The sequence below is a fragment of the Triturus cristatus genome, chromosome 11, assembly GCF_964204655.1.
Source record: "Triturus cristatus chromosome 11, aTriCri1.1, whole genome shotgun sequence".
NCBI classification, from domain to species: domain Eukaryota; kingdom Metazoa; phylum Chordata; class Amphibia; order Caudata; family Salamandridae; genus Triturus; species Triturus cristatus.
Genome location: NC_140594.1, coordinates 386440847 through 386454290, shown reverse-complemented (window position 1 = coordinate 386454290; position 13444 = coordinate 386440847). Strand labels below are relative to the sequence as shown.

At 49.0% G+C, this 13444-nt stretch overlaps 1 protein-coding gene across 1 annotated transcript in view; it reads right to left on the bottom strand.

Moving 5' to 3' along the window:
- Positions 1 to 8041: 8041 nt before the first annotated feature.
- The window catches only part of LOC146784238 (uncharacterized), a 100794-nt gene continuing 95391 nt past the window's right edge, over positions 8042 to 13444 (bottom strand). Inside the window, exons 3-4 of the mRNA XM_085632917.1 lie at positions 11111 to 11381; positions 8042 to 10338 (exon numbers count right to left, since the gene is read on the bottom strand). Coding sequence (XP_085489043.1) covers positions 9452 to 10338; positions 11111 to 11381 — 1158 coding nt within the window. The 3' untranslated portion in view covers positions 8042 to 9451. The remainder of the gene's footprint in view (positions 10339 to 11110; positions 11382 to 13444) is intronic.

Genomic DNA, 13444 nt, shown 5'->3' with positions numbered 1-13444 from the left:
TAACTGCGAAAAGTGGGCGCGAGGTGCGCGAAGCGCACCGCGAGCCCACTGTGTGCGCACGGTGCGCGAAGCGCACCGTGTGCGCACGGCACGAACTGTGTAAAGTGGGCGCACCGTGCGCGAAGCGCACCGTGCGCGCGCCGAGAAAAAGTTTTGTTTAAAAAAATATATTAATAAATACATAACTTAGCATTTAAAAAAACGTACAAATTCACTGAAAAAACCATAGGTTTCACACACGTTATAGTTAGGAATTAGCATTTAAAAAACCTTGCAAATTCACTTAAAAAACCATAGGTTTCACACATGTTATAGTTAGCTGGGCATTTCCCTCGTAAAAAACCAATGAAATTCCCCGTTATAGTTAGTGCAGGCAACTATAACTCACGCAACCGCAATCCGCTGCTGATGACGTCAGATATTACATCACTGATCAAGAACAAAAAAGGGTACAAAGTTCCTCTGGTGCATAGAAGAGTTAGTTCAGGACGTGGATGCCATCAAAAAGAAAGGCCTAGTAGTAACTTGGGAAATTCCCTTGGTTTGAACTAGAGCTCTCACACACCCAGCAAGCTGGGTGTCATGCTTCATCATATGAGCTCTGCCCCTCGTCAAGGCGGCGCTGCAATCCTTGACGGGCACCCGAACCGGGGCTCTTTATCGGGGATCTTCTGTTCCTGCCGGTTGGTGCATGGGGGTAAGGGGGCCTAAAGTGTGTAGATGTGTGAAATAGTGAGGTTAAAAAGGGTCAGTTAGTCCTTATCAGTAATTTATTCGGAAGGTAAACTACCCGATTAAAACTGGTGTAGAGTGGCTAGTGTACTAGAGAAGGTGTCTAGTCATGAAGCTCTACTCTATAGATCAATAGAGTAGAGCTTCATGACTAGACACCTTCTTCTATGCACCAGAGGAACTTTGTACCCTTTTTTGTTCTTGATTATTGGGGCTTGTACACTGGACCTCATTAAAGAAGCCCATCTGCCTTGTCCCTCTCCTTGCATTGTTATTACATCACTGATGACATATGTGTCTTTCTGAAAAAAAAAAAATGAAATATATGTATAGCTAAAGATGAATGGAAGAAGACATGGGTAAATAAGTGTCTAAATACAGTGATGTAATATCTGACGTCATCAGCAGCGGATTGCGGTTGCGTGAGTTATAGTTGCCTGCACTAACTATAACGGGGAATTTCATTGGTTTTTTACGAGGGAAATGCCCAACTAACCTTAACATGTGTGAAACCTATGGTTTTTTTAAGTGAATATATATATAGGTAGTTATAGTTAGGACCTAGTTTCCATTGGAAAAGCGTTTTTTCTTTTGCCAATATCTTGGGCGCCGTTTGATGAATCTCGCGAAATTTTCAAAACTAACTGGGCGCTGCGGTCAGCTCCTGTCTTTAAAGTTTCGGGGTGATTCGTCAAGCGGGGCCGAGAAAAAAGGGGGTCCCAAAACGCGTTTTCCTCATGTTAATTTACTTAGGAAAAATTGGAACAGGCTACAGCCCAAACTGCTGAACGGAATTATACCAAATTTGGCAAAAAGTAGCTCTTGGTTCAGAAAGCGACCTTTTTTAAAAGAAATGTTGTAAATCCATTCAGTAGTGCCTGAGAAATTAAAAAAAGAAAACTTTCGTTATCTGAGCACCGAGGAGGAGTCGCGTACCCTCCCGGGCATGAGCTTCACTCTGATTGTCTGTCAACACTCCAAACCAGGAAGTGTTGGCAGCCATCTTGTGACTCAGTAACCGAGTCACAAGAAAGTAGTGGGAAAAAGGATGAAAAACAAGAAAAGGGGGCAGGGTAGAAACACCCTGACCCCCTAGGCCTGCTCAGGGGTCCCACAGTGACCCCCAGGGCCAAAAAAAGCATTGTCTTTTTTTAAACACCAAATTCGCGATGGGTTCGCGAATCCAGCCAGGAAAATAAAAAAAAACGAAGCGCGGGCTCCCGTGCTTCCTTGTACTTATGCCCCCGGGTGGGCCAGGTCCCGGGGGCAATGCGTAATTAATTTGCGGGAGCCCGCCACCTCCCCGGGGCTTAGCAAATAGTGTGCGAGGGGCTCGTGCCCCTCGCAGCCCCGTCGACCGCCACCTTCCTGGAGCTTCAATAATAAATGCATGGGGGTCCCAACCCCCCATGCATGATGCCCCGGGTACCGCCACCTATCCGGGGCTTTTATATAATATGGGCGGGGGGCCTCGCGGGCCCCCCCAAGCCTCGGGGACCTCCACCTCGCCGGGGCTCTCTTGATTAGTGGGTGGGTCTCGCAGGCCCCCCCACCTCCGAGGAGCCACGTTTGCAGAGTGGTGTAAAAAGGGGCATGGCCTCGGACCACCTCTCTGCAATGCAGCTCTGTGGCGCTTACTGGAGATACCTTGTGGGCTAGTTGGCCCCCAGGGACCCTCAGGATTCAAGGGGACTTAATCCCCAAACCCAGAACGCGCCAGGAGGTGTGTCTGCAGAGTGCTGGAGACAGGGGGCGTGACCTGTGTCCACCTCTCAGCAATCCCACTGTGTGGGGCTTACTGGACGTAACAGGTAGGCTAGTTGGACCCTAAAGGACCCCCAGCAGCAAAGGGGACTTCAATTCCCATCCAAGAGCACGCCAGGGAGCACGTTTGCACAGTGGTGGGCAAAGGGGGCGTGGCCGGCTATAAGAATTTAGCAATCCTGCTGTGTAGGACTTACTTGAGGTAATAGGAGGTGTAGTTCCCCCCAGGGATGTTCTTGGTGGCCAACTACCCCTCTTATAACCTCCAGTAAGTTCCACACAGTGCGATTACTAAGACGTCTTCGGAGGCCATGCCACTTTTTCTCTACCACTCTGCAAACACGCCTCCTGGCAGGCTACGGGATGGGGGATGAAGTCCAATTTTCTCCTGAGGGACTTTGGGGGCCAAGAAGCCCTGTTGTTACTTCCTGTAAGTTCTACACAGCGGAATTCATGAGCACTGGTCACAGGTCACACCCTTTCTCCACCACTCTGCAAACGTGACTACTACTTAAAGAAGCATCTTTCTGCACCTCTGACTTAGAGGTAGTTTTAATCCCCGACCCTATTATATACTAGGGCCTTACAGGGAAGGCCATGCCAATCACAGGGGTACCCCAACCCACAGTGTACCCTAGTGTGTGTAGGTGTTTTCACTGTATTCTAAGTGTCTTATAGCATAGCACTGGCTCCGGGCCTTGTTAGTCAGAGTCAGTTACCACCAGTACCAGTCAGCAAAAAGTTGGTGGCACAGGAAGACTTTGCAACAAGGACTCTTTCTGGATTTCTGTTGCCCCTTTCTGCATTTCTCTTGCTTCTTTCTGCACCTTTCTTCCTCTTTCAGCACATGTCCTACCTCTGTGGGCATAGTTAGAAATTAGCATTTAAAAAACCTTTGAAATTCACTGACAAAACCATAGGTTTCAGGGACGTTATAGTTTCATATTAGCATTTAATAAACCATAGAAATTCACTGAAAAAATCATAGGTTTCAGGGACGTTATAGTTAGTTGGACATTTCACTCGTACAAAACCTGAGAAATTCGGCCGTTGTAGTTAGTTGAGCTATATATAACTCGCTCCCCTGCAATGTACTGTTGATGATGTCACATATTACATCATTCATGACATGGTCAGTGACATCACAGTTCTAAATGAAATCTTTAACTAGAGGACACCAATCTGATTTCTCGAATCTACATGCGTATGTGAAGTTTGCTGAACATTGATTAAGGATTTTCAAAGTTTTTGTAGCTTTGTTTTAACAGGGACTTTATCAGAGCATCTAATTGCACAAGTTTCTACGTTCTGTATTCATCTAATTTATTCAAATTTGAAATGGACAAATAATGCTCTTGGGCCACGTGTACATAAAAAATTGGGAAAACTCTTGGCACTTTGAGCAAACACTCTCTTATCATGATCAAGGCTCATCTTTAATTTGGACATGTGCAGAAAGAAAAAGTCATAATACATGAGTGTCACAGTATTCCACAAAGCTATTACAATACACGTTTTGAAAGGGTTTTTAATATTCATCCACAAAGAAGTGGGCATGAAGATGGCACGACATCCACTTCATTAAGTATCTATAATATATAGAGCTGAACCTGAATAAATGTATTTGCTGTCATGAGTATGTATTCGGAAAAACAAATGTGGAATGTAATGCTCCAGTTAAGTTCATTTAAATCTATGAAAGCAAAATTACAGCAAATAATTTTGTACCACTGAATGTGCATTCGCAGAAACAAATCTTCACTTCTACAATGTCCACTCATCATTATGTTAATATGGTTAACTGAATATATATGAAGTGAACATATAATAAAAGAAGCCATACTTGTCTTTAAAACAAATACTCCACCGATAAACGTTCCACTAAGCAGATAAGAAAAATGGAATGTTCACATCCTAGGGGCCCATTATGATGGCGGGCGGAGGTACCAACGCGGTGCTGGCGGAAAATGCAATTTTCCGCACGCCAGCAGCAGTTCTCACGCCCGCCATATTAGTATGGGCAAACATAGCCCATTTCCCATCCGCCGTGGTGTGACGTGAACCGCCATAAAAATGCTTCCGCCACCGCGCCGGTGAGAGCCAATAGAGACCCACTGCTGTGCGGAATGTCGTCCCGACCGCCGTACAAATCAGGATGCCCCAAACAGCCAGTCACACTGCAGCGGAGAAACCGCCCAACCAGAGATGGCGGACGCACGACTGCGGAGCGCAAAACCAGATTCCCGGTCCCTTCCACCCGGTCCCGACTGCAATGGATCCAGCATTACACGTCTTCCCGGTGCTGTACCTGATACACAACCACAACACACAACTCCAGGGCTGATATACAGTTCCTGTCCACACCAGCCACCCTGGTGGGGACAGGAACACATCCACAAGTGTACCCACCCATGTCCTACCGGTCTCTAAATCACCCCTCCGCATCCAGGTCACCCATCAACCGCGATATCAATGCAATGTCCCGGTCATGTCACCGCAGCGGTGAAGACAAGGGAAAACATGCGTACAATGTAGAAGGCAGGGCCAGCGCCAAGCATGGGCAGTCCACAAAGATCATAGGGCTAAACCTCCACCCTCCACACACTAGGCCCCCACACCCATTAAGGGACATGCTATGTGCCCCTCCTGTGATCCCCCATGCACAATAACCAGCCAGGTGAACCCACACCCTGCACCACACACCAAACAACCAGGGAGACAGTCTCAGCAGGTGGGGCTGCAGAGGAACATAAGCTCAGGGCCAGGGCAACCCTCACACCACACCCACACTACACTCATGTCAAGCAAACTGAGTCCAATCACAAAATATACACTCACAATGAATATGAACAATCACTCAGCTAGACACACCCCACACTGACACACAGCCACATACACAGACTAGATGTCAGCAGCAATGGAGGACAAGAAATGGGCAAAGCTAAAGTGAGGTGGACACAAATGGAAAGCCAAGGAGCTAGCCACAAAGCATGTGCACATCACATGCAAGAGAAGGAACATATAACAACACCCTTAGCCCATCAAATCACAAATGGCTGGCACAGTGAGTGAAATTAAACCACAGTCACCTCTGTGCAGCAACTCAGGGAGACAGCAAAGCAACCCATTCATAGGCACAGGGATGATAGGAAGTCTCTGAAGTCAAACAGTGATCAGCCACACATCTGTATCCAATAACTTGACATGTGTATGTCATCAGCACAACACACCGGGCCCATTGTCACACTCCATGACTGTCAAACACAAGTTGGATCCTTCACACATACCCCTCCCCCACCCACCTCACACCTGCAACACTCAACACCAGTGTCAAACACACAGAATGGTGCCAATAATGTCCTGTGAATACACTGACAAACCATCACACTCCCTGGGGGTCATCCACCAACATCACAGACACACACTCACGGATGCCTGAACCAATGCTTGCACAAAAACAACAGCCAAACACAAAACTCACTAACAACATACACAGAAGTACAACAAGCCCTGGCCTGTGCAGTAAAACAGTGGAAATGAAATGGGAGCCCAGACAGAACAGGAGTACACAACATCATCACTCAGGAACAATGCACAGACAACATACCCCAACACAGACAAGAAGTGCATCATCTCAAAACAATCATGGACACAAACTGGGATCAATGGGCCAATAATAAAACACAGACAGACATACCACACCACCCATCAAGTCAACATGATGTCATAGTGTACCACATGCTTGCACATGCACAATCCTGACAGGTGACAGGTCAAATATAAGAAGAGAAAACACCAAAGTGCACTCAAAACAAGCCCAGGAACAAGAATAGCCCTAAGTGCATGTGACAGACACACAAGTAATGCACACTACACTCCGCAACACACATCTGAATGTATCACAATGCACAAACAAATCACACACAATGACATGCAAATAGAACATCACACACAGAGCATCTGTCAGCTCAAAGACACAACACAGGCCAAACACTGCACGCATCCACATCAAACACACAACAGATACACATGCCAATCCATCACATTGCAAACACAGCTGTGCATCAGGGGATGCACACCAGGCAATTACATGGCAACATACACTCACAGCACTGCATGCACAACAAGCAGTGTGTGCACACCAAATATACCAGTTCCACACAGAAATGAGTGTCACACCATGAACCCTCACAACACAAATTATAATAGCACACAGACAACATCACACTCAGGAAGGGAAGAAGTACCTCAGCAAACACACATACAGCTCACCCATCAACCACAGATGCACAAGTCTGGGACACCCAGGTGAAAACAACATGACCAGAGGACGGTGCAGCACAAACAGCTGAACTGCATATGAGCACCCATGACTGCAAAACAGTACAAGAAAATCACATATAACCAATTGGGAAACGGTCCTGAGTGGCACATTGGTCATGTGCACAGATCAGCACCACAAAGCATAGTGTAACAAATAAAGTGGCGGGGAGGCACACACACTTGCAACCCAAGGGGACAGCTGACATGAGAGTGAAGTGTTGTGTACATCAGTAGTGGGCATGTATGGAGTGCACCATACACAAATAGATGGAGTGCTCACTCACAATGGGTAGGCATCAGAAGCACAGATAGGGGATGTTATAACTCCACATCCCGCATGCCATACTGTAGCACAAAATGCCTCAAGTGACAGCAATGAATGAGAAAACACGCTCACAATGTCAGTGTGGCTGAGCAGGTCTGCACAGTGAGCACAAACAGTAACAAGACACATGGCTGATCAACAAAACACAACACAGACTTGCCAGTCATACACTCTGCATACTCACAATTGCCACCAACAACAAGTAGGTGTCCCCCAGAAGTGCAAGGACACACCAACACACCGCACAGTGCACAACCTACAACTCCCACATGTGCACACAATCACAAGCTCAGGGCTGACTAATCCAATTAGCAGGCACTCAAATCCAGGTTGACATATGTGTGCAGTTTCCATCTCAGGGGCACACATACATCAACACTACTGACAAAGTCACCCCCTTCACACGGCACACTTCATGACCACACAAGTGCATACATTGAAATCTACCCATGTGACTGTGATGACTGTCCATCACAAGATGACCATACACCACCACTGCTGGTCACACATCAAGAAAGATCACACAGACATGATGGACCCTGGCCAGCCTGCCTGCAATACTGTGGATAGAATCCCACTCTGTGCTGGCAGTGCATCCAAACATGCCATGTGTACAATTTAGCTAACATCACCATAGATTGATTAGGATAACAGTAGCTCATCACAAACAACCACCATTGCACCCCCAAGCCCCTGAGTCAATAAGAACTGAAGTGCCTATCACCTCTGCAAAACCCTGAAAAAGTTAGAACAGCCATTGGCAATGTTAAAGTGGCATACAGAGCATGTGTCACATTAAAGCATACCCACACATAAAACCCTTTATTTAGCAAAGACACTGACAAAGTAGACAACAGGGGTAACTGTCTTTATTCACATATTACACAGATAGGCTTCAAAAGTAGACAAGAGCAAGATCAGTGGCCAGTACAAAGTGCAAAGTAGGTACATGAGATCCTGCACAGGGAATTGGCAAACACAGCAATAAACATCAAGGCCAGTGGCCAGTACAAAGTGCAGAGTCGGTACATGAGAAGCTGCACAAGGGAATGGGCAAACACAGCAAGGCCAGTGGCCAGTCCAAAGTGCAGAGTAGGTACATGAGAAGCTGCACAGGGAATGGGCAAACACAGCAATGAACATCAAGGCCAGTGGCCAGTACAGAGTGCAGAGTAGGTACATGAGAAGTTGCACTGCTCACGCAATGGGCAAACACAGCAATGAACATCAAGGCCAGTGGCCAGTCCAAAATGCAGAGTAGATACATGAGAAGCTTCACAGGGAATGGGCAAACACAGCATTGAACATCAAGGCCAGTGGCCAGTCCAAAATGCAGAGTAGGTACATGAGAAGCTGCACAGGGAATGGGCAAACACAGCAAGGCCAGTGGCCAGTCCAAAGTGCAGAGTAGGTACATGAGAAGCTGCACAGGAAATGGGCATACACAGCAATGAACATCAAGGCCAGTGGCCAGTCCACAGTGCAGAGTAGGTACATGAGAAGCTGCACAGGGAGTGGGCAAACACAGCAATGAACGGCAAGGCCAGTGGCCAGTACAAAGTGCAGAGTAGGTACATGAGAAGCTGCACAGGGAATAGGAAAACACAGCAATGAACATCAAGGCCAGTGGCCAGTACAAAGTGCAGAGAAGGCACATGTGTGCATTAGATCCTGCAGAGGGAATTGGTTAGACTGTACACTGCCATGGTCAGAAACACAGTCAGGGGGATAACAATTGGCAGTCCAGGCACTGCTGTGGGAAAGGCAGGTGTGTGAGGGGGACTTTGACTCAGACTTGGCTGTCAGTCGGACTGGGAAGTGGCTGAGTGTCGGGGCCAGTTGGAGGACTGGACCTGGGAGAGAGAGGACCAGCTGACGTAGAGGCATCAGTGGCTTTGGAAGCCGGAGGGCTGCTTGGACCAGGTGGTGTGGTGGCACATGGAGGTGGAGTCATGCTGCTATGAGACACAGTGTGGGAGGGAGAATGTAGAAGGGTGCCTTTCCATTTCTTGGGGAGTCTAAATGGAGGTTTGTTCTTGGGAGGAGTGGTAGGTGTTGCGGCCACAACAGGCACACTCTCCACCAAAGCTGCACCAGGTGCAGCCGGTGGCCCTCCCTCTGGGGACCTGCTGAATCTGGAGGTACGCTTGGCCTGGCCTTGTATTTTCTCCCCCATCACCTGTTGACCCGGTGAACCCCCTACACTTACCACCTTCCCCTGCTTCACAGGGCTCTGGATGGGAGTTGAGGTTGTGGGGGAATCTGCCTTAGCGGGCTTTTTCTGTGGACCCTTAGCTGGCACCAGCTTCACATCAGGAACAGGAACAGACTGCTTTTCTTTGCGAGACGCTTTTGGGACAGGAGAGTCCTTGGCTGGGGATGCCTCTGAGGCATGTGAGCCTGAGGCCTGCTTCTTGGCTTTATGCCCCTGAGTGTCCCATGAAGGGCTTTTTCCTTTGCGCTCTGGGGTTGCTTTGGTTTTTTGGGGGGATGGTGTCTGCGCTCTGGCCTGCTTGAGCTGCTGCTGTTGTGTGCTGCGTGTGCTGTATCTTGAGCCTGAGGTCTGTGGTGTGTGGTCACTATTGTCAGATGTAGCCACTGGCAGGGGGTGGCCAAAGGGACTGGAGCTGGACTCTGAGACTGTGCCAGCTGAATGGCTGCCGTCACTGCGGAGGACAAAGACTGGACAGTCCGGTGTAGCCCACCCACGTCTGAATGAATTCCCTCCATGAAAGCAACTACCTGTGCCAACTTTTTGTCGTGGTCTAGGAAGGCGTTGATGAGAGTTGTCTGGTCCACACACAGCTGGCGCAAAAGATCCACAGACACAACACTGATGGCAGCAGGGGAGACAGGGGCAGGGGTATCGGTGCCTGGGGTGAAGGACATTCTTCCCTTCTTATTGGTGCGAACATGGGCAGCACTAGTGGAAGTAGCTGGGAGGTTGGGCACTGGACGCTGTGTGGTAGAAGAGGAGGCAGAGTTCCCGCTCCCTGTGCCTGCCAACATAGATGTGTCGCCGCTGGCGTCAGATGACATTGAGGTTGGTGTCTCTGGCTGTGATTCCTCAAGCAGACTCCTGTCCCCCTCTGAGATGCTGGTCACATCAGTGACAGTGTGCTCGTGTGTAGCAGTCGTGCTTGATGCCTCACCATTGGTGTCAGTACCCTGTCCTTCTGTGGCCATGGTAGATGCTGCAAGAGACAGAGACGTAGGGTCAGTTCTGTGGCATTAACACAACCATCATATGCAAGCAAAGCACGAAACAAGATTATGATATCCCCATGTTGCACACCACCCTGTGCAGTAACACTGTGCAACCTCAATTGAAAACTTGATTTTTGCGTGTCATCATGCAAACCTGGCATACGTGACCCATGTGATGTCCACACAGCCAAATAGCCTGACGGTGGCTCCGTGTAACCAGACACACAGATCCCTCTGAGCACACCTAGGGCCCTGAGGGGGGGAAAGACATACCTCCCAACATGTTGCCACAGTCACATCTGGAGGCAGCAGAAGGGGACAACACAGATACAGACTCCAACATATCAGTCCACAATGGCCATGAGCTCATGCCATCCACCATGTCGTACTTTGGGGCACAACTACAGTTGCACATTGGTCTCAGATGTGTAGTTCTCACAATTCTGACGTCAGGCAATGCACACATTGATGAAAGCACACTCAGATAATGCACACTGCCGGTCCCTTCCATGGGATGTCCCTGACTACCCCAATGCAGACGATGCCAGAAGGCCACAACTCAGAATGCAATGTCAAGGGCCATTACTCCAATGACATGAGAAAGTACGGGTAGGGAAAATGCATGACAGCTGCACCCCACACAGAGGCCACTTACAAGCCATTGCATCACACTAGCAACATCACAGAGCCCAGCACTGGCCCAGGCCTGGAACACATGCAGCCACTCACAACCAAAGTCACCCTTCCCAGAATACTGACCCCCAGCTTGCTGCTGATGGTCCTTCAAATGTGCATCCAGATCAGGCTGTGTCACAGCTAAGATGCGGGCCATTAGTGGTGTCATGCTCCTGCGCGCCAACCTTCCAGTCCGAGGGAGGAGTCCCAGCGTCATCTCTGCCACGTTTTTGCTCAGCCGACAGATGTCATCCCACCTCATGTGACAGTATGTGTGCCATCGGTTGGAAACACCCAGAGCCTGCACCTTGCGTGTAATGGCCCTCCACACAGCCTTACACTGGTGGACTTTGAGCTGCAGGCATGGGAGACAAGAGGGGGAATAATCAGTGACACAGGGTTATGTACCACTATCTCCCAGTACAGGAGCATGATACTAACTCAGCACTACTTCACAGATATGTCTAGCAGAGACAATACAGCATCTCACATAGTACATTAGCATGAGAGAATCATACGAAAATGCATGCAGGTATGAGGGTAGACACAGTACCTGCCCATCTCATACACATGCAGGATGCCAGCACAGAAAGCTATGTGTAGGGTGCCCACATCTACTATCCAGTTTGTGGGTGAGCAAGACATACATTACATTGGAAATTATGTTTGGGGGCAGACTCACTGTGTCCAACACTGCGCTGCCCGCAATGTCCCTGCCCTGTGAATGCCTCACTGTGTCATGGAGGTCACATTTAGGGACATGATCTCACAATCTCACACCCTTCTCACAAGGCCTGTCGTGTGCAATCTACAGGTCTGAGATCGCTCTTTATTGGATAGTCTAGCAGACAGCCCATATGTTTCACTCTGTACATTCAGTAATGTGTCCTGGTCAGATTGGGCAGTGATTGTGCCAGGTGGGCTCACACTGAGGTCCAACGCGGGGCATCAGAAATGTCACATGAAGGGACAACTTGAGAGCATAAACAGTGCCTACACATGCAAGTCAGTACACATGCTGGTGGAAATGAAGGGGGCTCTGTACAAAAGTGCAACAATCTGCTGTGTCATAGGTGAATTACCACCAAGAGTGTCATCCTCTGGCATTTAAGTCCTGAGCATAGTGCTGACCTATACATGATGTCAATTTTGAGTCAGACACACTTCCATCAATACCCTCTGGGCGCAAACCCTTGGTAAGGCTACAGATGAGCCTGTGAAGAACATCAGGGACCCACACATCCATTCACACAGGCAATTTCTGTCCTGACTCCTGCATAACTAACTTGCTGCGTCACTGTATGGCTGACAAAACAATACATGTCCCTCCAATTTTGATGTGCAGGCAGGGAAACGTGTGAAATAGGCTACACGCCCCTTCCCCTGGAGACAGCATGCTAGGCAGTGTATGACGCAAACCCACTCTCTCAGGCACATACTGCAGCAGATCAACTTCATGTGTGCACTCCCTGCACTCTCACTTCCACTCTGAAACATTTACCATGACATCTGGAGCACCATATAGCCTCCCATACTGTGTGAGCACCTTGTCCACCAGGACCTCCAGCTCCTCGGTGGTGAAGGGACAGGCCCTGATCTTCCCAGTCCTCGCCATCACTGGGTCCAGGAGACAGGAGCAGCAGTAGTTGGTGGGGAGGGGTGTCAGGCAGCAGGCTATGGAGACAGGAGCAGCAGCAGTTGGTGGTGAGGGGTGTCAGGCAGCAGGTTCTGGAAGCAGTAGAAATGTGAGGCTCTCTCCCACAGATATATAGCCCCCTGGGGTAGTTTCAGTGGTTCTGAGCTGCTGCAATTGGTGTTCCAGGTCAGCTTTTTTTCAAATGCATCCAATGACCAGCTCCGCGGTGGCGGAGTCCGCCTACAGCGATTTTCAAAATTGCATTAGCCTACCGCGATTGCGGTTCTCATTGGCTGTAAGGGCTTGGGCATTGGCGGCAGGGGCCAGGCGGTTGCTACCGCAGTCGTGCATCTTTCATTTACATCTAATGACCGGCCCCACGGTGGCGGAGCACGCCTACCGCGATTTTTCAAAATTGCATTAGGCTACCACGATTCGGTTCCCATTGGCTGTAAGGGCTTGGGCATTGGCGGTGACACACCGCAGGGGCCAGGCGGTTGCTACCGCGGTATGGCTGCCATACATTTGTGGCAGTGACCGTGATTTGGGTGGTGGAGCATGCCAATCACCATTTGGCAATACACATATATCTATCTCTACCGCGAGTGTGGCTTTGCCATTGGCAGTGATACACCAGAGGGGGCAGGCGGTCGCTACCGCAGTATGGCTGCCATACATTGGTGTACATTGGTGCCAGTGACTGTGATTTGAGTGGCGGAGCTTGCCAACCGCCATTTGGCAATACACATATATCTATCACTACCGCGGGTGGCGGAGCATGC